Source organism: Poecile atricapillus, chromosome 1, assembly GCF_030490865.1.
Source record: "Poecile atricapillus isolate bPoeAtr1 chromosome 1, bPoeAtr1.hap1, whole genome shotgun sequence".
In the NCBI taxonomy this organism is placed as follows: domain Eukaryota; kingdom Metazoa; phylum Chordata; class Aves; order Passeriformes; family Paridae; genus Poecile; species Poecile atricapillus.
This window is the reverse complement of record NC_081249.1, coordinates 6,626,766-6,651,308: the sequence shown is the minus strand read 5'-3', so window position 1 is coordinate 6,651,308 and position 24,543 is coordinate 6,626,766. Positions and strand designations below refer to the sequence as shown.

The 24,543-nt window shown below is 43.0% G+C and overlaps 1 protein-coding gene across 16 annotated transcripts in view; it reads left to right on the top strand.

The window, feature by feature from the left end:
• Positions 1-3,118: 3,118 nt before the first annotated feature.
• KDM6A (lysine demethylase 6A) overlaps positions 3,119-24,543 on the top strand; it is a 150,833-nt gene continuing 129,408 nt past the window's right edge. For 7 of the 16 annotated variants that reach the window (XM_058861577.1, XM_058861554.1, XM_058861561.1 and 4 more), the window contains exons 1-2: positions 3,121-3,401; positions 3,606-3,669. In XM_058861577.1, the coding sequence (XP_058717560.1) occupies positions 3,244-3,401; positions 3,606-3,669 (222 nt within the window). In that variant the 5' untranslated portion in view covers positions 3,121-3,243. Of the gene's footprint in view, positions 3,402-3,605; positions 3,670-24,543 lie in introns of all 16 variants that reach the window. The other 9 variants (XR_009280243.1, XM_058861499.1, XM_058861517.1 and 6 more) reach the window with 4 other exon arrangements.

The following is a 24,543-nucleotide window of genomic DNA, read 5'->3' as shown; positions in this document are numbered from 1 at the left end:
TCTTAAAGACCAGCATGAGTAGAGATCACACGTGGCTCCTGAGCTTCTTCAGACTCTTGGGTAAGGGGATGACCACTGCCCTCACTTGCTTAGCTGGTCAGGAATGAAAACCAATTTCAACTGATATACCCAGCTTCAAATAGCATTTTTTCCTGGGATGGATCTTGCTGCAGGTGATTACAAGTATGCCTGGACTACAGAAGACCGTGGTATTTCAATTGTATCCAACAGGGACTTATCTACTGCTCCTTCAAATTTGCTACGTGACTTGGAAGTGACAGCAAACAAACAAACCAACAAATAAGGGCATCCAGAAATTCAATCCCAGAAATTCAGGCAGGGTTAAGAGAGGCACTGACAATACTAGAGAAATAACTCAGCTGTTGTGACTTCAGGTACACACAAGTTTCAGCTGGACTAGGACTCTGCTTCTACAGTCTCCTGAATTGCTCTGTGGCTTAGCAATCCCTCTCTTCCACTGAGAAATGGTTTTGTCTACTCTCTTTTCTGCTGATTTATACTCAGAATACTGCAAAGTGGAAACTTCACACCTGGGAGTCAAGATCCACAGAAACAATCTGCATTGAAATCCCACAATTATGGAACATTCCAAACAGTCAGGCTCTTGGCACTGATTCTGGCACCTGAGGAAACTCTGCTAAGAAAATCCATGACAGAGAAGCCATGAACAATACAAATGAACACAGATATTTGATCATAGTGTTTCTACTATTAACAGACTATGGCCCATTCCCAGAACCAAAAATAACTTGGGTTTTACCTGGATTCCAGACTTGCAAGTCCTTTAAACACAAATACCCGTCTCTTTTATCAACGCTCTCAACAAACTGACTGCTGACTCTTTCATGAAGAAATGAAACATCATCAAACCCCGATGCTTTCTTTGGTTCTTCCTGCATTTGCATCAGAAAGCAGAGCTACATTACAAGAGTCTGCTTTTAAGAGCAGCATGGACACACTACTCTGAGTCTTCATTTGCATTATTTAAGACTTTATCTTGACCAGGTCTCCATTCCTGCCACTGTCTCTGCACCATCAGGACCAGGAAACATGCGATGATCCACCTGAAAAATATCACTGACAGGTTAGTCTAACGCTTACAAAGGCTGAAACGTGCTTCAGTGTCGTAAACATAACCAGAGCGTAGCAATTAAAGAACCAGCAAGCAGCAGCATCCACTGCATAGACTGGTCTTTGACCATGCTCACTGAATTCCCAAAGGCAGCTAATGGCTTTATTTTTGCTTTAGAGCACCTGGTAATCACCAAACAGGAAATTCAAATGGGAAAAGCCAGCCCAGACATGGAGCTTCAGCCAGACACCAGAGAAGCGATGCAATGCTGTTACAGAAGGCTCTTATGATCCATTTCCAGTAAATAGGGGATGAGCTGTGCCCTCACACATGCACATCAGGAGCTCAGTGGAACCAAGATCAAATGATTTGCCAACACCTAACTTAAAAGATCTAAAGCCTCCTAGCTGTGTGGTACTGTGAAGAGAAACATGGTCCTTTGGACTCCCGGTTGAGCTGGGAAAGGTGGAGGAACCCAAGGACTGTGCAGAGGCACAGAGGTGTGGATGTCCCGTTCCTGGAAGTGTTCAACGCGAGGCTGAATGGGACTGAGCAATCTGGTCTAGTAGAAGGTGTCCCTGCCCACAGCAGGGGGCTGGAACGAGATTACCTTTTAGGTCCCTAAAGGCAGTCTATGATGCTCAGGTAATGCTTCATCTACAAGTCGGGCTGGAGCTGCTCTAAGATGTATGAAGCAGGGAAAGCAAGCAGCAAACCCCCTTTCCGCGCCTCAAGAAATTCAGAGTTTTACTCACAAGCGAGGCGTGCCCAGAAGCCCGAATTCCCAGGTGTTGCCATTTCCGTCCTTCGCGCTTTTCCCACCGCTCCAGTCGGGGCCGGGCTGAGCCCTCCCCGCCCTCACGCCCTGAGGCCCTCGAGGCATCGCGAGATTTGCCGTGCGTCTCGCGCGAAGCGCGCGCGGCGGCCCGCGCCACGTGACAGCCGCGGGGGCGCGCGCGCGCGTGCCGGCAGGGGCCGCTCCACCTGTCACGGGCTCCCAGGGGAGGTGGGGGGGGGGAGGCGTGGGCGAAACCAACGGCGGGGGCGGCCGCCGCCCTTCCGTGCGAGCGTTACCCGCTACCCAAGCATCTTCCTCACAGCCCCGTTCGGCCCCGTCCCTCCTCCGGGAAGCATTTATTTTCCGTTTCTGCCAAGAGCGCCACGCCCGAATCGGGGAGGGGCGGGGGATGCGAGCATGCCTGCTGCCCCCCGCCGGTGGGACATGGCACCTTCCTCAGTGGCGTCCACTCCTCCAGCCCGGAGCCCCCGTTACGCAACTCCACCCGTGAACGCAACCCTCCCTCGTTCCTCCTCCTCTTCCCACCCCAGCGCCCGCCACTCCCGACATCTCCCCCCTCCCCCGCCGTCCGCTTTTAGAGGCGCATCCCAACCTGCTGGCGCTCGCTAATCGAAAAGCTCCCCTGATTGACAGCTTATTCGACCTATCACAAGCCGCTACTCCCCGAAACCCCACCCCCTTATCAAGTACTGACCAATGGCGCGAGGCAGACGGGGGAGGCGGGCAGCGAGGGCCAACCAAACCGGAGCGCAGCGGCGGCGGAGCGCAATGACTGACGTAAGTCAACAAAGGTCACGTGGGGCGCGGCGGCGGCGCCGATTGGCTGCGCGGACGCGGGCGGGCGGGGCGGGACGGGGGGGTCGCGGTGGCGGCGCGCGGGGTCCGCGGTGTGACACAATTACAACAACTTTGGGCAGCGGCTCCGGGGAAGTTTGTACGGGCGGCAAAACACACCCCGAGCCGCGGGGCGGGCGGGGAGGGTCCCCCCAGCTCCCCGACACCCCGGCTCCCCCCGCCGCCGGCGGCGAGCGGCGATGTAAACACCGCTCCGCCGCCATCCGCAGCCGCCGCCTCCTCCTCCCCCGAGTCTCCAGCGCTGGGGCTCCCTCCCCCTCCTTCTCTCCCTCCCTCCCTCCCTCCTCCTCCGAGCAGCGGGGCTTCCCCCCGCCTCCCTCCCTCCCTCTCCCCTCCCCTCCCTCCCTCCCTCCCCCTCCCTGCCGGCTGTTGTTGTTGTAATAAAAGTTGTGGTGTGTGTGTGTGTCGGGCACCCCGCCCCGCCCGGCGCTGGGGGGTGTTGGGGGCGCGCAGGGAGGGGGGGGTGCGATCCGCGAGTTAATTACGCTGCGTTTCCATGAAATCGTGCGGAGTGTCGCTCGCCGCCGCCGCCTCTACTGCTCCTTTCGGTGATGAGGAAAAGAAAATGGCGGCGGGGAAAGCGAGCGGCCAGAGCGAGGAGGACTTCGCCAGCTTGACAGCCCAGGAGAGAGAAGCCCTATCCGGCCTCGACAGGTACCCGCTCCCCACTGCGCCCCGGCCGCCTCCGTGTCCCGGCTCGGCCCGCGCTCCCTCCGTGTCCCCCCGCTCCCCTGCCCGCGGCTCCCCGTGCGCCGCCGCTCCCGGGCCGCGCTCTGCCCTCGCCCGCCCGCCGCGCTGACTCTCGCTAACGCCGGTGCCTCTCTCTCCCCTCCCTCCCGCCTGCTCCCCTCCTCGCAGCCGGCTCTTCGGATTTCTGAGGCTTCATGAAGATGGCGCCAGAACGAAGGCCTTGCTGTTAAAGGTAAGCGCGAGGGTGGATGTGGAGCGGGGATGGGGGGGGAGGGGGGAAAACGGGGGATGGGGAGCGAGGCGGCCCCGCCGCCCCTTCCCTCGGGACCCCCGGGCCCGCACGGTGAGTGTGTACAGGGGGTGTGCGGGGGGCACCGCCGCCTCCGCGGGGTCTTCGCGCGTTGCTGCTGCCTTTGCCCCTTTCCTTTTCACCGCCGCCTCCCCCCCCTCCTCCATTCTCCCCGAGCGGGACGAGGGGAGCGTGGCCATGTGGGTCCCCGTCCAGCCCTGGGACGGGAAAGTGGCGGAACCCGGGGCCGGGAGCGGACGGGCCCGGGGAGGGGGCGCGGGGGCGGAGGGGGGGGGAGGCGGAGGACGAGGAGGAGGAGGAGGCGGCAGCGGGGGGAGAACGAGGGAGGGAGGGCGCGCTCGGCGCTGCTGACGTTGCCGCTCCCCGGACCCTCCCTCACCTCCCTGGGGTGGTTTTCGCCCCCAGCCGCCGGAGCGGAGCCGGGGCCGGAGCCCGCGGGAAGCACGGGGTCCGGGCCGGGGCGGGCGCGGCGCTGAGCGGCTCCCGGAGCCCGTCAGAGTGACTTGTTTACTCTGCGGGCCCCGCTGCCTCCATCCAGCGTGCCCGCTCCTCACCGAGCCCCGCGTCCCGCCCGCCGTCCCGGCTTGACAGGGAGCGAGGCGTCCCGCGGGCTGCTGCTGCCCGGCCCGGTGTCCGGAGAGAGGTGTTGGTCTCTGTGGAAAGTTGTTGGCCCTGTCATTTACTTAAGTAATGGCTGCTCCTGTCGGCCCAAGATGGCCGGACAGGGAGGAGAAAGAGAAGGGGGGGGAGGTAAACATGAAACAAACACCGGGAGCGAATATGGGGAGCGTGGAGCCCCCGGTGAAGGCTGAGGGAAACTCTCCTGCGCATCCCAAGTTCCTTCTGGGCGCTTTCCTGCTGCTTTGCAGCGCCGGTGCCCTCCTTATCAACCTGTAGCACGTTCTGCTGCCCATCCGTGAGCTGCTGACAAAGGCTGTGCGGGCCGAGTGTCTGCCAGCTGTGCTTAAAACACCAAACGCCAGAGAAACATTCGGGTAACAGAATAAGTGGAAGTGTTTTTAAAATGCCACACGGCTGAAGTAGAGGGGACAGTGCTACTCTGGTTCCTGCTTCCTGGCTTGTTCCTGTCAGTAGTCTGGCGTTTGACACTGCTCGTCCCATTGTTGTGCCCGGGCTGTACCGTGGAGAATTTTTTTTTTTTCTGCTGCTGGCTTTGGTTGATTTGAAGATTTGACTCTAAAGCGTGTTGAATTGGATAGGCGAGGCCTGCGCTTGTGTTTGGGTGTTTATTTCTGGCAGGATTGGAAAAGCTCAATGTCAGGACGTGGGGGGAGGGATGGAAGGAAAGCAAGTACACTTTCCTTTGTGCTTATATTTAAAAAAAAAAAAAATCTCGCGGTTTCCTTTCGATTTTCAGAGTTATTTATAAGAGCACTTCTTCCCATTAATCAAAAAGGTAGGGGAGTGACATGTCAAACCAGTTAAATAATGTACGTTAACTGTTGGTGGACCAGAACTCGTGGCTGCTGCTGAGGCTATCGGAAATATTAGACCGAATCCCGTGTGGGATAGAGGTTAAGGACGCCAGATAGAAAATAAAAGCTTCACATCTAATTAGATCATCTGTCTCACGAAATCCCTGGTTTAAGTTTTATTTTGCATACTGTAAAATTAAGCGGTGCAAGGAGCAATTCAGCCTATTAGTTGAGTTTTGTGCCTTTCTTATACATAACGCTTTTTTTAAAATGCCAGTCAATTGTAATTTTAGTATATGCAATCTGAAGTTACGGGGCATTTTGATGGTTTTGAAATATGTTTTCAGAAATATCTGTGTCTTTTCTTTAACTGTATTGAGCTGCAAATTCATGCAGTGAATACTAAAAAAAACCCCAAGCATATATTTTGCTGTTTCACCTCAGTTTTCAGATGGTGTTTTGTACGTTTATGAATTGCACAGTAACTCACGAAGCATGTTCTTTGTAAAACTTGTCTCTGAGAAAGGTAGATTATTTAAGGAAATAGAAGGATTAAAACGTTGTTGTTCAGCGCAGAGATGTTTGAGAGGAATTTCTTGGTTTGAACCAGTTTCGGTTTTGTTTGTGCTTTTTACTTTGAAGGAACGTGCTTGTGTTTCTGTTAGCGATAAGAAGTTGCTATTTTTAAGGTATTTTTTGCTTCATTCGTGTTCTGTGTGTGTGAAGCTTTATGCAATTTATGCTCTGTTGAGGGCTTTAGAACAATTAATCTAGCAGACCACTTTAATTCAATGTAACAGTTATTTTTGTAGTAGAAACTGTGGCCGAATGTATGTGCAGTTAATTAATAGGTTTTTCAGTGATAGCAACAAAATGTTTCCTTTTGTGCATGGAGCAACAACAGCTAACAAAGACCCTAGACTCCATAATTATGAAATCCTGACTGACTGATTTAAGAATCTACGAGGCAGTGCGTTACAGTGTGAGATTTATGTGCAAGTGTAGCAGGTAAGGAAAACCATTGAGTCATGTTTCCAGAGGAATCCTTCACAATGGCAGAAATTTATCAGTGCTCCCCTCGATGTGAGAGGGAGCACACCCTCAATTGAACCTTTTCCAGAGGCTGCCAGGCTGTAGCAGCCAGTGCTCCATGGGGCCTGGCAGGACTCCCTGCTTACCTGTGGTTGAGGTGGCAGGAGCAAGGTACCTGTCTGGGGAGGCTGATGGAAGGTTTTGGGTTGTAAGTATTTGGGGAACAGCTCCTTTTTCTGCCTGGGTGCTTGTGCAGCAGGAGGAGTCTGTTCTGGGCTTAAATTTGGTGCCTGGGTGCAAGAAGACACTTCTTGTTTTTGGTGGGGCTCACTAAGGTGTGCATTGGCTTGGAGGGGATTGCAGGAGGCCTTTGCAGTGGGAACTTTGGTTTAACAAAGCCACACCCTGACAGGATTTTACAGTAAGAAAGCTGGGATCTCTTTGGGGGATGGACGAAGCTTCCTATCTAGAGCTTTAATTCAGTTGTGGGTTCTATTCACGGTCCAGGTCTGCAGTCTCCCATTTTTGGTGGTTTTACTTTGTAGGATGTATGGGCTGTAGTATCGTGAACTAAGCCAAGCTGTGCTGCGGGGTGTAGCAAATCAAAAGGGCAGATAAGACTTGAGATCTGTACAATTTTATGAATTGTTGAAGGTATAGACTAAGGGTCAGGAATATTGTAATGTTGTCCCATGTATTGGATATGTGATAAGCCAAAAGAAACTTTCCTGTAATGCTGTACACACTGTATGTGTGACAAAGGAATGGAATTTCTTGTTGCCAGAAATTTTGCGTTTATTTTGCAGAGAAAGGAGCTTGAAAATCATAGTTTGCAGTTACTGTGGTTTTGGGGAAGAGGGGAGGGAAATTAAGAGATCACCTTTCAAACTGGTTGAAATGCTGGAAATCCAACGTAGTCAGTCTGGTGTAGGAGAAAGTGCTCGCTGTTATGCTTCTGTAGTTGACAAGAACATTAACATGAAGGAGGAAAAAAAACCCAAAACAAAAACCCTGCTGGTGTCTTGATGTCTCTTTCTCCCAGGAAGGCATTCTGGGCAGGAGGTGAAGCTTAAAGATTACTTTGGGGGGGAGGGCGAGGATATCCATTGTACTGGAAGTGAATTGCAAAGCATTTCCTTTTTTTTTTTTCCCTTTCGTATTTTGTTTTTTATTTTTGATGATGTTTCCAGTGTTTAGCCAAAGTTGACTTGATTGCAGTGACAAACCATCGTTTCATAAGCTGTAATTGGCATCTATACAGATGTAGGTTGATGTAGCTGGTCCGATGTATTGGGTATAAGATGCTTGTTAATTCCTATTCATTGAGTTTAATCAGTTTGTCATATCCTGTGGACAAAATCTGAAGCGTGTTTCCATTTAAAAGTATTGATGTTGAAGTCGATTTAGAGGGATGAAGTAGTTCCACACAATATGCCATGTTTTAGTCTGTGTTACCTCTCATGGTTTTGCAGCCCTTTTGTTTTCCAGATGATTTTAAAAATGGTATTTCCTTTGTGTAAAGGCCACATGTGTTGACAAAATTAACAGTGTGCTTGTCTGTGTTTTTATGAGGCTTACAAAATAAGTGCACAGTGACAATATTCTTTCATTTTTCTTACAATTGTAGTGTTGCTTGTTTAAAAATAGTTTCTTACAGTGTGAATTAGTATATGTTGACTTTGTCTTTCAGTGTTGACATTAATGTTAACTTCCTACTAATCCATAATAAAATATCCTCAGTTTTATTTATAACAAACTGCTTGAAAAACAATTATGCAAGTAAACATTTTAACAGGTTAGTCTCAGTGCAGTAAAGTGGTTTTTTGGTTTTTTTTTTTAATAACTGGAAACATTTTGGCTTGATTTATTCTCATCAAAACAAAGAAATATTGCTTGAAAAAGAATTAAGAATGCTTGTCTTATATAATGGCAGTACTGGGAATCGAGAATCTGGAAATTGGTACCAGGAGACATTTGCAAGGCATTCCAGGAAGTGGGCAGCCTTTCCAATTTCTGTAAATTTATATCTGAGTTGTTCCTTTATGTTTGGGTTCTCTTTAATTTTTTTAATATATTGTGCATTTTCTATTACTGGTGTATTATCTAGTGTACTGTCTGTCCTGTGGAGCAAGTTGAAGTTGGATAAAATTTTATAAATTGTGTTATGGATGGGACTGGTTTTGTAGGGTTTTTTGAAGGAGTCACTTTTTTTAAGTGTGTTTATTGGGTCATTTTAACTGAGCCATAGATTTCTTTAAGATCAGTATATTTTTTTTGTATGCAGTTTGGCCTTTGTATTAATAGGGTGTAGCTTTCTAGGATCCAGTTAAGGTGTAGTGAGTGACACATTCTATAGTTCATGATTGTACCATGTTTATACTTGGAAATCACAGCCAGTGTGTATATAAAGGTTCTGTATCCTGGTATTTGGTTATAGGTTTGCAGTATTTGTACTTCATCCAGTATTAAAACCAACTTTTTTTTAAATGGATGTTACACAGTGCTGTAAGTATGAAATACTTAGCATGTGTTGATACTTTCTCAACTAGTGTTTGAGACTTTTTTTTTTAAATAGTGGGATTTTATTGCTCTAGACATATATCCCTGAATGTTTTGGCTGTTCCTTAAGTGTAAAGTACAGTGTTGGTACTAGTTTCTGAAGGCAAGAAAATTGATGAAGTCAGAAACATTACACTTGTCATTTTAATGTGTTAATGAAGAGAGAAGGATGGATCTCATGTCCACAAACAGAATGCTTTTGTAGAGGTGTAATTAGGATTGCAGGACACTTAGCGTGTTGGCATTTGCATTTCAGCAAGTTTTATCTTCACTGTCAGGTGACTGTTAATAGGGAATATATTGTAAGATTTTTCTTTTTTTTTTGTTAAATGCATGTTACATACTGTAGCTTTTAAGTACTGATCTAGTGAGTCTGGAGGCTGAAGTGGTTCCATTCCCTAAGTGGTACGTGTGCATCAAGCAAGTTAAGGTAGTAATTTGTGCCCTACTGACTTTAGTAATCAAATAGCCAAGGTGGGCAGTGGTTCAGCATGGAGGAGAGAGGGAAATGCTGCTGTACTTTAGCAGCTGAGGAATAGATGTTCTGATAAATTATTTAACTTTTGAAAGTGTGAAGAAAAACTGTGGCAAGGGTGGAACACAACTGTTTTCATCCCATTCCAGTAATTAAACCATTAATCCTTTTGTGCATCATGCTACTTGTAGCCTCTTGCTTTCGAATTTCTCTCTAGGTGAAGCCAGGTACAGTATGTGAAGAAGGAATAGGCAATCTAAAGCTTTGTTCTGTGCATGGTATTACTCAGGTGTGCTTTCAGCATGGCTCTGTGCCTCTTGCCAGCCTGCATGGCTGTTTGTTCACTGTAGTGGGTTGAGTGGACTTGGTAATTATAGAGGTAAAACTATCTGCAAATGTTGATACCATCTGAAGTAAGTGTTGAAAGCATCTTCTGAAAGCTGTGCCATATGTTTGTTATACCATTTTAGAAAAGAGTAGATGTTTCATGCTTGGATAGCTTGGTGCGTGTAGAAGCATTTGTTTTCATTACATTAGTGAGATGATACAAAATTAAAGAGAGTCATGGAAAATGTTTATGGCTATAAAGTGACTTTTTCCTGATTAACACTTGTCACAAGACTTTCCAGTGCCAGAATTATATGCCATGGCCCACTGTTGTTCTTTATCCCACTGACAATTAGGCAAGCTTATGTTCTGTGGAGAAATTACATTCTGGTTTCCAGCCTTACAGATTCATCAATTAAATTTAAGGTTATTCTCAGATTACTGAAAAAATAGTTCTTCTTGGTCCTCACCTGGTAAATTTTTGAGTAATTGGGGGGATTTTGCTGTACTTTCAGCAGTCTGAAAGGGAAGGAAATGTGTATATTTTTAGTTGGAGAATATTTAAATAGTTTTGTAAAAACTAGGTACTGCTTAGAGTGCTTGGATGAGCTTCTGCAGAAATTAATTAAGGAGATAGTTTGTGAGTATGAGGTGAGTGCAGAGTTGGGTGGCAGGTTTAGTATTGGATCAGGTAATTCCAGGAGCTGAACTACTGTCCTGCTCATTCTGAATGCAGATAGGTATATGGATACAACTTCAGTCCTTTAATACCGTGCCTACCTTGTGTTTTACATTAAAAACTCATGTAAGTTACTTTTTTTTTTATAACCCCTTTTCTTCGCAAAGTCCTGTAGCTGTGGTATTTGAAACCTGATGTTTGAGTAATGTGTTTTCACAATTAAACATTGAATTGATGCTTATTAAACTTGATGTGTCATTATAGAGACCAGTTGACACTTTGTGGAAGATGTTAGCAATGTTAATCTTGTAGAATGCTTATTTGTAGTTAAAACCAGACAAAATTTAAATCAGTGGGTCTTCTATGGAGCCCTGTGAAGGTTTCCAGGATTTGTATAGATGCACCTGAGAGGATAAGCTTAGTACCTTACAAAACATTTTGGTATGAGTAAAGATAGGAATTCGGTTTAATATAGTTCAGTCTGAGTTTGTTGGACAAGGGAAATTCAGTAAAGCAAGAAAAAATACTTAAATATTTATTACATGTTTCTGCTTTATAGATAGGCAGACTAAAGAAGTAGCTACAGTAGAGTAATTCCTCTGTGGAAAAGCTCTTTCCAAGACTGGCCTGTTGAAACAGGGGTCTGTTCAAAGCTTGTTTTCAAGATGAGTTCCACTGATACTGTCCCAAGTAGATTGGGCCATTTGATAGTTGGCTTGTGGCCATTCTAAAGTTTGTTGAATGGTGCATTTCTAAAATGAGCCTCTGTCAAAGTTTTGCAATGGTTCAGGTATTATTCCTGATACTGAATATTATTCTTTGTATTTAAAGAATCATAGGAAGGTATTCCTTATGTACCTAAAATACCATGTTAATGAATTAAATCCCCATTAAGCATATTTGTAAATTGAAGAATAATGTTTATTAGATACTTTAACTTTGGAGCGTGAGAGGATGCAGGGATCACCATCAGAGCTGTATTGGCAAATTACCTTCCTTTATGGTTCTTGGATTTGCTATGTAGTGTTCATGGCAGGAGCTTATTTAATTAAGATGTAGAATTAAGAACTCATTTACAGTTTTGTAAAGGGAGTGACTAAAAGTGTGTGATGAATTACAAACAGAACACTGTATGTCTGCATATGAATTTCTTTTGTGGTAAGTTGTTAAATTAATTGTTGTTTGTTAAAATGGCTTTAAGTAATTTCCTTTTCTCACAGTGGCATTTGAGGATTATGATTCACTTCTCAATATTGATTGGTTATTAGTCTAGAGCAGACTGAATTGTGAATATGCTTTTCATTAAATTTCTGCTTCCATTTTGAGAATTTAAAATTCTGAACAATTTCAGAGTATCATTTGTAGCAATAGACAAAAGATCCAGTACAACAACTTTTAAAATAGAGCCATGAGATGTATTTTTTTTTTGGTCAGTATTCTGTTGCTTCCACTCTATTTGCCATTTTAACTTTTTATTTAAGCTGTGTTTTCATTATCTTATGATTTGAAAACTTGCTTTTATAAGGATACAGAGTAGAATAATGAATTGAAGTTAAGGTTTTATTTTTAGGTATTTTTCTTCTAGGTAACAGAATTTTAAGTACTCTCTGTTGCTTCTCATATGTTTCAGTGAAACCATTTTTGGGCCTGTGTGATGAACCAGGCTGCAGAACTGTTTCAGTTCAAAAATAACCTAGTAAAAATAGAAAACTCACTAGTTTTAAATAACCACTATTGAGGGTTAGTACTAAGAAGTTTCAGAAATTCAAAGAGCCAGCTTCTGGTCGCTCAGAACTGACTTGGGAGGGATTCCACGGGAAGATTCCATGGTGGATAAAAGAGCTAGTGAGCGCTGGGAGTTCTTGCAGAATGCTCTTCTGGAAGCATGAAACCAGTTAATCACCTTTAAATGGAAGTAGGTAGTACCCTTGACTTAGCTGCAAGCTCCTGAGTCTGCTCAAAACCAAAAGAGGAGTGTACCAGGGATGGAAAAATGAACAAATACCCACTGACAGCTACAAGGGCATTGCCAGAGCGTGCAGAGGTGCAGTTAGAAAAGTAAAAGCTCAACTGGAATTGAAATTGGCTGGAGATGTCAAAAACCACAGGAAAGGATTATTCAGGATCATAAACAACAAGGACAAACAGAGGAAAATGCTGGCCCATTATTGAACTAGAGAGGTGAATTAGTTGCCAACCAATTCTGAAAAGCCAGAGGTTCTCTGCACTTCTTTCACTCCTGTCTTTACCAGCACTCTTGGGCCCCAGAGCTTGGGAACAAAAATCCAGTTTTATGCACAGATCTACTATCTTTGTAGGAATTATTGGGGTGTAAACTATTACAGGAACTTGACCCCTACAAATTACCCATCTGAAGGTGTTAAGAGATGGCTGGATACTGCTGGGAGGCTGATTTCTGTACTCTTTGAGAAGTCATGGAGATTGGGGAATGTTCCAGAAGACTGGGAGAAGGCTCATGTTGCCTCATCTTCAAGAAGGGTTTAAACAAGAATGCAGGAAATTATCAGCCCAACCTTACCTCAGTCTTACAGTCTTACCTCAGTCCCAGGGAAAGTTATGGTATGAATCCTGATGAAGCACAATTGGGAAAAGCTGGCATGGATTCACCAAGGGTAAATCATTCCTGGCGAACCTGATTGCCTCCTAGCATGGAGTAATCTGCTTGTTGTATATGGAACTAGTGGTGGACATTATCTTCCAGGATTTCAAGTCTTTCCATGCTGTTTCCCACAGCCTCTTCCTAGAGAAACCAATGTGTTATGTTCCAGATAAGGGATCTGTGGCTGTCTGGGAGGTGGCTGATGGGCACCACTCAGAGCAGGGTGGGAAATGATCCTTCTCAAACTGGCTGCCTGTCACAAGTGGGATCCCCAGGGATTGATACTGGGCTACTGTTTAATACCATCATAACTGATCTGGATGGTGGGATCAAGTGCACTCTCATGAATTTTGCTGATGGTACCAAACTGAGAAGGGAAATGAACCTGCAGAAAGGTGAGCCACCCTGGAGAAAGTCCTGGATGGGCTGGAAGAATGATCTGATGAGAACCTTACGAAGTTCAGCAAAGACAGTGTAAGGTCTTACATATGGGAGAACATCATCCAGGAGTGCAGCACCATCTGAGATCTTCCTGTCTGGGAAGCAACTCTCTGCAAATGGACCTGGGGGTAGATTTAACTCAATAAAAATGACCAAAAAAACCCAATTGCGTGCTGCTGTGGCATGTGGGATGCTGGATTGCACCAATGAAGACAAAGGAGTTACCATTGCACTCTACTCAGCGCTGGTCAAGCCACACCTGGAATATTTGTGTGCAGTTTTGGTGCCTGCTAAACAAAAAAGATGTGGCCAGGCTGGAGAGGGTCCAGAGAAGGGCTGCAAAGATGATCAAAGGACTGAGAAGCTGAATTGTGAATGGCCGAGATGTCCTGGTTTGTTCAGCCTTGCAAAAAGAAGGCTTTGGGGGAGATGTTACCAGCATGTTTCAGTACTTTAAGGGTGCTTACAAAGAAGATGGAGACTCCATTTTTACAAGGAGTTACATTGGTAAGACAAGATTTAATGGGTACAAGTTACTCCTGGGGACTAACTTCTATTGAACACAAGAAACACTCATGAAGAGAACAGTCAACTATTGGAATAATCTCTGCAGGGCAGTGGTGGGTTCTCCAGTGTTGGCCACTTCCAAAATGCAGCTGGACAGTGCACTGGGCTATCTTGTCTAGCCTGTGCTTTTGCCAGGAATTGTTGGATCAGATGATTTTTCATGTTAAAGGAGATGCTGCTGCCTGGGAATGGTGAGAATTCGCACCATTTAGGGAGTCACACGCACCCCACCCAAGAGTTCAATGGCTGGGTCTGGAGTCCCTTTGCAGCAGGAATGTCCAGTGATCTGGTGGATGGGTGCTCCTTCCAACTCCTTGCTGGTACAGACTCTTGGACACACTTTCTCCTTTGAGCTTGACCTTGAGTTCCCTGCAGCAAAGACTCAGGTATTGGGTTTGTAAAAATATATAATTTAATAGAGTGGTGCAGCAGCAGGTCTTGAGTTGGGTGCCTGCAGAGGGAAACCCAGAAGAAGGAAATCCTTGGGCTTTTATAACATTTTTGTACCCTTACATTGAGGTATTCTCTGATTCTGTGAATGCAGTTCATTTTGCAGGCTTAAAGAGCTGTGCATGTCCTTTGAGAGAGAGATTTGGGAGGCTAGGGTGGGTCCTGGTTAGTGTGACACTGTTTCTGTAAGGAGTATTTATAAAACTACTGCATCTTTATTTTCTTATGGAGAAGAGTATTACTGGTATTTTGGAAGCACAGGTTGCCAGGACTAGATTATATAGAATCCTAGGAACATAGAATGGTTCAGGTTGGAAGGAGTCTTTAATATTATGTAGTTATTCTGCTGCTGTAGGCGGGGACATCTGCCATTAGACCGGGTTGCTTAAAGCCCCATGCAGTCTGTCCTTAGACACTTCCAGGGATGGAACATCCACAACTTCTCTTTTTGCGTGGAGAGGAGGGATGGAATGAGTGCAGTGACTTGGCTTCCTCACTGTGCCTGAAGGAAGACCCAGTATTTAGTGAAGTTACACTTCTTCAAGCAGATGTGGGACAGATTCAGATCTGAGCGTTTGTGCAGCAGCAAGAATGCCGAAGTGTATCTCCAAAGGACTGTATAGGAGAAAACTCTGAATCAGGAAAGAACCTGAGGGATCTAGGTTGAGTGCTTCATGAATTATGTTTGAACCTGTGACTACTAAAAATCAGGCCACCATTTGATTTTAGGGAAGTGGAGAAATTAAGCTGTCTTTTGGGAAGGTTTTTCAGAAAATAGTGTTATAATAAGACATTTTCACTTAAAGGAAGTAGAAGGTAGGTTAAGGATACTTAGATTAGATGTGAGGAGGAGTAGGAAACGAAGGAATTGAATGGGTGACCTAGTGATGCAGACCATTTCAGGGGTGAGGGGAATGGCAGTGTGAATTATAGTGTTTTTATTCTTTGTAACAGCTACCTGAATCTTGTGCATGGTTACCATCTAAACATTACTACTAACTTAAGTTAGCATTTAAGTGTTTTATGGTGCTGGGGCCAGCCTCAAAATATTTTATAAACAGGGTAAATGGAACAAAACAGAGAACAAAATTGCAGAGTTTGTGTAGGGTGTAAAAGAACTTGGTAAGAGTTTTATGCTCTAAGTTCTGAGTATAACAGAACTCTTCCATTTTTGAACTAAAAGTAAGATGTTGGCTGTGTTTTCTATGTCTTTATCTTAGACTCCTGCTTCCCTTTTTCCTCTTTATCCCTCAAGGAAGGGAAGAGTAAAGAAACTTCTGCTTCTTTCCTCGAGGTGAAAATGAAGCCAAGAACTCTCATGTGTCTGTTCCCATGTCATGTTTTGCTGCCTTTGAAGGATAAAGAAAGCTGAGCAAAGTGTGGCAGATACAGATGGATATGTTGAAAGGGCAAGAAATAGTTTAAAGTGTGGAACTGAAAGCCTGTGTAAGGGAGAATGATGCTGATCTAGAGAATTTTAACAGTACAGTTTAATACAACAAAGTGTAGAAAGAGTGTAAGATAAAGTGGAAGGATAAGAAAAATGGAGAACATCCTTTATATAACATCATAAAGCATGTTACTCTGACAAGAGAGAAAAAGTGGAATGATACTGGGAAGAATAAAGAGCTGCAAAAATTATGTACATTGGGTGGTAAACTTTAATGGAGCTTCTGGGCATGTTACAGATATAGTAACTAAGGGTAGATTTTACACACCATGGTTCTCAAAGCTTTGTTTGTTCTTAGTCTCTGGTGTGGTGCACAGAAATGTATTGTTTTCCGAGTATTTTTAATCTCTCCTGGGTTTTAATGGTTGGAAGCGCAGAGCCTTTGAATTTGTGATTTTGTTAATACTTGAATACCGTAAGTTTTCAGGAGGGGGAGACTACAAAATTCCGAAGGACTATCAGATTTCAAGTGCTAACAGTTTAAATTATCAACAAATTAGGCTTTTTTGCTACTTCAGAAAATGGGTTTTACTTGCTTTTAAGCAGAAATGAGTGTTCATTTGTTCCTTAATTCAGAGGAAAGGGTGAGAATAATTTTTATAATTTCTGAAAAGTAAATTTATAGTAAGAAACTGAACCATGAATATCCTGAGCTGGAAGGGATCCACAGGAATCACTGAAGTCAGCTCCTGGCCCCACATAGAAAAACACCAGAAATCCTACTCTGCCTGAGCATAGATCCACATCCTACCTTTAGTATAGGAGCACATGGAATTTAACTAACGAGTTCTGGTTTTGTACTTGTACTACTTAACTGTGTGGAGGAAATTAATAGTTGAAATGGTTTTAATGCCTCTTCTGGTTCTATATGGGAAGGATTTGGAGGTGTTCATGCTTACAGCAGAGTTAATCTTTGTTTCCCAAGATGAGATCCCAGAAACTCATCAGAGTCCATGTTAACTAATGATCAGAATTAGGTCTCATTTTCTATCTTTAAAGGTCTCTGTTAACTTACAAGTTCATGTGTTAAAAATTTATTACTTCGGACAGTTTTATGGGATTAGTTATATTCTGTCTGTCTTGGCTGAATTGGTGGGATTTTTTTCTTTGCATAGTCTCAGTACAAGTAATATTTACAGGTTTATTTGCTATAAATAATTTGAAAGAAGTATTAATAGTTGAATGGAAGCCTGGAAAGGAGACAATTTCTATGTTAAAAAAGGAAGAGAGCATGGCAGAAGCTGCGTTGTAGCATAGAAATGTATTGGAGGCAGATGTATTTGGAACAGGTGACAGAATTGTGGAAGATTGTGTAAGGGATCCTTAGGTAATTGTGGATGGTGGGGATATGATCATTGCGTAGGACTGTGTTGCCTGATCTTGGAGATTGTCTTCAGTTAATCTGTGAGTGTAGATATGTTCAAACTCTGTGAGAAACAATGTGGAATTAGAATGTTGCGGTCTGTTTATTCCCTGCCAGTAAAAATGCTGTCATCTTAAATTGTGTTTTCCTTTGAGTTGATTTTTTTTCGTGGTGGTGGCTTGTTTTTAGCCTTTGAATGGTAGAATGTTTTCCTGTAGTGCCAGTTGCAAACTTGCAGCTTGCCCTCATTGTGGCCAAAAATCTGAGAACAATGACAACTCCATTATGTGCAGTGAGAAAGGAACGTTTGTACTACTTGCTTTTAATTGCTAATTAAGCCAAGTCCTCGGTAGTTTGAAAGAATGGAATAGTTTATGCCTTCCACTTTAAGCCACGATTTGCTACTTGGTCGTGGAGAATGATGGAAGGGGTGATTTTTATGATGATTTCAGGATGAAAGTGAAAATATCTAAGAGCAGTCATTTTTCACAAGGAGCTCTCAGGATTCAGGGAATGTGTGGTGCCTGTGGAACTGAGGAGCAGCTTTGGACTTCTCTGCTTCTGGAGAATGTCACCTGCCCCATCCTCAGCACTCTGGGTTTTGCTTGACTGCTCTGCTTCAGTTTTTGTATTCAGTTTAAAGGTAATTTCAGTTCTTCCAGACAAGCAGCAAGGGTCTTCTGAAACAAACAGCCTGTTTATATTTTGAGATGATTTTAATTTGTTCTTGATTATTATTTTATTTTTTTTTTAAGGTCAGAGAATAAAGCTACCTTGATAGAGTACAGCACTGGTTCCCAGTGCATTAGAACTCATTGACTTTAAAGTAAATACTTCAGTAAATGTAGGTAGGGATTTTCTTACTCCAAGAAACTCTGCTTCCAGAGGGATTGGTAGGCAGATAGGCAGATTTACCAACTGAAACAGGAAAATGGGTTTCAACTACAGGTCATTTCACAACTTTTTCCTGAGGGCTTTCTCACTTCCACAGCCAGAACTCAAAAATGGAACAAACTGATTTAGAGCAATTCATTAATGAGTAGCTTAAGGTCTGTCAGGCTTCAGACAGCTGGAAAGGAGAAGGAACACATTCTTGCTCCAGTGGCTTCATTTTCATGATTTTTCTGCAGTATTTGAGATCCTTTCCAGATTCTTTTCATGTCATGGCTGAAATGAACTCATTCTCATAAGGAGATTACCTGTTTCATTTGGCACCTTGTTTGTCAGTGATTTCTTTTGCTAAATAAAAAAAAAAAAAAATAAAACTGTGGGGTAGTACTTACTGGTGCCTGGGTTTAAGAAGGAGTGTGCTGTCAAATTTGGACAACCTCTTGGTGTTGATGTTCCCCCATGGATCTCAGGCTCTGCTGCTGTACCTGTGCTGGCATTTCCCCTGCTGGCATTTTCTCTATTGGCATCATTGCACCATCACCTGCAGTGTCAGAATCGAACCCCCTTAGAGCTCTGTGCTGCTGCTGTAGTTGAAGGGTTGTACCAAGGTGTGTGATTTTTTCTTACCCTCAGGTCTGAATGTGGTAGAGCTGGTTTTTGTGAAGCAGCAGTGGTGTCTGCAGCTGGAGCCTTTGTGTGCTGTTGGGACACTACTTGTGGGAAATGAGTTTTGTGGATGAAAACTGCAGTGTGAGTAGAATGACCAGAGTTAATTAGGTTGCAGGTAGAAGAACATTATTAAACAGCAGGTGCATTTGTAAGGTGATGCAGCATTTATGTCACTTGATAGCACTTGTTAAATTGGTAATTCATTTGTATAGAAGAAATGCACATTTTTCCTAGAAATTAACAAGCAGGTACTGAATGGGTGGGGGAAGATACTGTGATACTCCCTCTTCTTCCACAGTCAGATAAGGGAGTAAAATTAATTTAGTTGCTACTTCTGAATAGTTTTGGTTCTTAGTGTATATCTGAGTTCTGTTACTTCTTGAAATGCACATTTGAAGTGAAATGTTGCATTTTCTTCCTGCATATAAATCAGAATCTTGGCATTTGATTATGCCTTTGGTTGGACCTCTTGCTTTGCAAGAATTTAAAAGGAAGATTGCCTTAATTTTGGAGAAGGAGTACCTCTTGGGAGGCACAGTTGCACAGCACTTGGGGATTCAGCTGAAATAAAGGGTCGAGTTCCCGTTGCCATGTGGCATTTACTGTAGAAGAGTGCTCATGGGGTTGTACCTACATATCTGCATGAAGCTGTAAATCTCTTTAAGTTGTTTTGTCTTTGACAAAAGCTCCATTGCTAGTGTAATGCTGGCTCTCCTAACCACTCCAGCAAGTTAACAGTTCCATTTTTTTGTGTCCCCCCCATCATCATTGCCCCCTGCATTTTTAGATCTGGCTATCTTAAATTTTGCAAGCACCTGGCCTCCTGTCACATAAGCATCACGATGTGTGGTGTCAGTCATAAGTTTGCATGTAGTGGTCTGAAGAGATGTAGGTAAGGGGAAGACACTCATTAATTTCAGAAAAAAATAATTTCAAACTGTTTATTTTCAGCATTACTAAATTCTCCACCTTTCCCCATATATTAATGCTTTGACATTAATATATGAATAAATACACAAAATTAACCCAATTAATTTTGTAATAGCACATCTTGTTATATAACATATCTTGGAGTGATCCTCAGTAGCTTTCTCTTGGGTGCTGTCATACAAGTATTCACTGTTTTATTTCAGTGCATGTAGCCTGCATTACTGTGGAGAAATCCCTTTAATTTTGTGTTGTCCACTGTTAGGCAGGCAGACTGCAAAAACTGGTGTTCTATCTGAGCTCTTTGAGGTCCGTGTTCTGTGTTCTCAGTGAAGGAAGTGTTGAGACCTTGTCACTCTCTACAACTCGCTGAAAAGAGGTTGTAGCCAGGTGGGGGTCGGTCTCTTCTCCCAGGGAACCAGGATTGGTCTTTTCAACCTTAAACAAGGTTTTCTCTTGGGCCACATGGTTAAATGAGGAAGTTATTTTATGCTTATCTTCTCACATGTTTGACTACTATAACCAGTGGAATGAGGATCTCTCAAGATTTTGGGAAGTAGCCCATATTTGTGACATGAATGTTCCTATTAATTGTTCAGTCTACATACAGGTTTCTAAAATATGAAAAATTTTGCTTCTCACAAGCTGAATAGAGGTGAAGGAAGGATCAGAGTGTGGAGAGGGCTTGCAATGCTTGACTTGGGTTAAGAAGCCATCCCTGAGGAGGATCCCACCCTATAATGGATTTATTTTTTTTTTTTCTTTTTGTTTTGAGGCTGCTATAAATTGCAGGCCTCCTGTATCTGATGTTTGCCTCACCTGGGGATTTGTAGGTCAGATACAAACTGACCTATTTGTTGCATCTGGCACATGAGGTCATGAAGTAGGTGACTGCTGGTGGTTGGAAATGAAGGAGATGCAAGCCGAGCTTTTTGGGGGCATTTTGAATGTACAACACATAAATCCCTCTAGTTTTCAGGAGAATGAAGAGATATTTGAGAATTGCACAGTATCATTTACCTAGGGATGGCTTAGCTATAGGTAGTCCCCCTGGAATGCAACTACTGAGATGGTTGTAGTAAAATAAGGATTATTTCTTTTGGTCTTCCTCTTCCCTGAATACTCACTGTTACCAGCACAGAATTTTGGTTTGTGCAGTGGACTTTGTTCTGTGGTAGCTTGTGACCTTCCAGACTGGTCTAGCAAGACTTTTGGAACCAGCGAATGAAGTTGTCCTCATGGGCATAAATTTAACTCTGACTTCCATGAGTAATGCTTTTTTTCAGGTCTGTAATGTGCATGTGCTCTTTGCCCCTGTCTGCACCTGAAGCAGAGCTGCTCATGTCACAGTTTCTAGGCTGCTTTCTGGGAAACTCAGCTCTGTTTTTTCCCAGCTTGTTTTTTCCTCAAACCCAATGATCTACCTACCTATGCCAGTTTAGAGATTTGCTGTCTGGTGCATCTGCTGGTGGTTGTGGTGGCTTCAGTGTCCCTGAGCTCTCTTCCTGCCTTTAGAAGGCAGTGCTAAATAAATCACAGTGGATTTCTTAAGGCACAGAAATATTTTCTCATTTCATCATTAGCAGTCAGGCTCACAGTATTCCTCAAGGGGAAAGCACAATTCAACAGTTCATACTTTTTTTTGCTTAATACCTTGGCTGTAGAGTACAGCTGCCACTGATGCAGCTGGAATACCAACAGCTGCTTTCCAGTGCCCCATGTCACATCTTTGTGAGCAGAACTGTGTATTTCCTGTTTTCAGGACATTGTTTAGTTGCTCTGAGCCTTCTGGGAGGCCTCACACAAGATTCTGCTTGCTAACAAACTATGTGTTAAATTTTATTGACAAAGGTCTTTTCACTTTGTATTTTTATACTTAGTATGTCACACTGAAAACCTGTTTCGCTAACTTAGAGCTACAGTTTCTATTTAGAAGGTGTATTTTGTGCAGATAAACTGTACAAAAATAGTGGTAGTGATATCTCTATCAGTAGCTTTCACTGTGATCACTGGAGACAATGGTGGTTTTCTGACAGTGAGAGCAAGCAGCAGCATTAGGACATCAATGCTGAAAACAGCACTTTGCTAATTTTGAAACGCCACGCCAGGTCTAGACTCGGGTTGATGAAATAATAAATCAGCTATTCAGTTTTTGATTCCTGTACAAAAATGACAGCAGAATCCAAGTGTAATGCTGCCTTTTGCTGGATCTGCTGTTGCTTCTATCATTTGCTTTTGGTCTTGTTGATATTTCTGTTTTTGAGAGAAAAATTGTCGTTACTTTAGAGAATTAAGACCATTTTGAAATACTGGGTGACAGTGGCTGCTTATATGTGTTTTGGAAGAAGGAGCAAGTTTGAGTCTGAGGCCTACCAACTAGATAAATGATGCAGCAGAAAGTGAATTGTGTGTCTGCTCATCTGAAAGTGGGTGGAGGGAACATCTTTGTAAAAAAAAAAAAAATTAAATAGGAGCTGTGAACCATTACTTGGAACATAATTTAGAGAACTTGAGACTGTAGCTCAGTGTTACAGATCTTTTTAAAATGTGTGACCAGGATGATTGCTGAGGGCCTGGCTTTCTTGTAGCATGTTGGTGTTATCTCTGGAAGTCAGGGAGCTCATTCTTGGGTGCTCTGCTATGGCAGGCAGTGCATGCTGGGCATGGGACATCCAAAGATGTTCACGAACTGATACCCAGTCTTATTTCTGTGGGGGAGGGTGGTGTTTGTTTGTTTAGTTGTGTGTTGCCTCTTTATTTGTTAACAAAGTTATTTATAACAGTTTACTATTTTTCTTCAAAACCGTTTTCATTTTCTACACGATGTTTTGAAAGCGCGTCACAGAACATGTAATGCTGCTGAGTTTTGGAGAATATTCTTTTACTCTTTCATTTTTCTTCCCTGGGGAGCTGTTAAACTAAAACTTCCATTGAAATTTTGTAGAACTATTATTTCACAAAAGAGTTTTGAAAAGCAATATTCTTGGTGTAAAAGAAAGCTAGTTCATATGAGCATGGAAAGCTTTAGTTGTTTAAGTGATACTGATATACCCACAGTGTATCCACTTGTCCTGTGGAGTCATGATGAAATTAAAACCAAAATATTTTCTGAAAGACCACAAGAAGAGGGTTTGGTTCTTAAAAAATTAAATATATTTGCTAAATAATTACATTCCTTTATTAATTAATTTTTAAATTTGAAATTCTCTAGGGAGATTCCAAGCACTGATCCTCACAAGTATTTGTGTTGAAGCTGGAGAGATAGGAGATACTGTCTGTGGGTTTTGGTTCTCTCCACTTACAGTGTGTTTGCCTCTTGTCTGGACAGTAAGGATGTGGTAGTTCAAAATATTAAGGAGTTATTTTTACCAAAAGTTTCTCAAATACTCTTATTCAGAAGTGTCTCAAGGGCATAAGTCCTTCGCTTAACAATTCAGCTCTTTATAGTTAGTGTTGGTATTGGTTTGTTCTCACTTAAATGGAAATTGTTTGAAAAGTCTTGTGCAGACTCTCTGAGAGGGAACACAAAAGAATACATAGATTAAATGAGAGTTTCTAGTTGTTTTTCAAGCCTGTCCCTTCACATTGCATATGGCTGTGTCACAGATACACAGGTCTATGTAATGGCATTATATTAATGAAAATTTGTCATACATGTGATACCAAAAAGTATGTAAAAGAACCCTTTTACTTCTACTGTTTACATTTAAATACTGTTCAAGAGCCTAATTTTCTGATTCTTCAAATACTTTTTTAAATTTTGTCTTAAATTATGCATTTGTTTGGCAACATTATTGTTAGACTGAAATAGCTCTTCTATTTTTCTGGTGTTTTTCCTGTTGGTACTTCTAGAAAAGTCATAGTAGCTTTTGATTTGCTAAGGTAAATAATTTCAGATATTTAGACTTCCTTTTACAAGAGAGACTTCTCTTTCCTCTTACCCCTGCAGTTCTCTTCTAAATTTATTTAATATAAATTTATTAAAAATAAATAAATTTAATTTCTATCTTTACTGAATGCAGGGAAATTGTATAGAATCTGCTGAGATGGTATTAATATTTCTTCTTTTAGAACAGGTTTTTCTCTCTTCAGCTTGGGAGTATGAGCTGAAGCTATCAGGAAGCAGATTCAGAACAAGATGGTTCCCCGCAGTTAGTCTGTGGAACTGCTGCCTGTCCAGTACTGTTAGTGTGAGATGAGTGGAAATAGTTTAAGAAAGTGTTGGGGAAAATTAATGGAAGGAAAATCCATCAGGAGCATTTCCCATCTGTGCCTGGGAAATTTCTGAACTTAAATTGATGTAGTCTGGAAAAATATAAAGGAAAAAAAAATACCACTGTATGATCACCTCTTTCTTTTGCTGAGTTTTCAGCAATGTGGGTTCATGTAAAAGCTGTGCTAATCTTTTATTATTGGTATTTTAGTCCATGTACTGTTCAAGTAAACACAAAGAAAGGCTGCTCCACAGGGCTGACTGTTGGTCTGACATATTGTCATCTTATTTTTACTTTGCTGGTAGTGTGTCCTCTGAGCTCCAAAATCCTTTATGCTTTTTTTTTTCATTTGCCTTATGCTGCCATCATATACTCATCTTGGTTTGTTGACTTATAATCCAGTAATTAATGTACGTGAGTTTGTTTTTTTTTTTCAGTAGTTTTAATAAGCCTGTCACAGAGTTCAGGATCATACGTGGCCGTATAATGTTTTACTACTACGTGTCTCCCAGACTGCCTTTCAAAAGCCATCTGTTGGGTGTGGCTTGGACTTGCAATGTCATTACCTCATTTACAGTTGATAAACCTAAAATAAGACTGTAAATTCAGTCCAAAGGCCAATATCTTATCTCGGCAAATTATAGAGATAATTATAGGATGATAGGGTACCACCAATAAGTGCAGTTAATATTACAG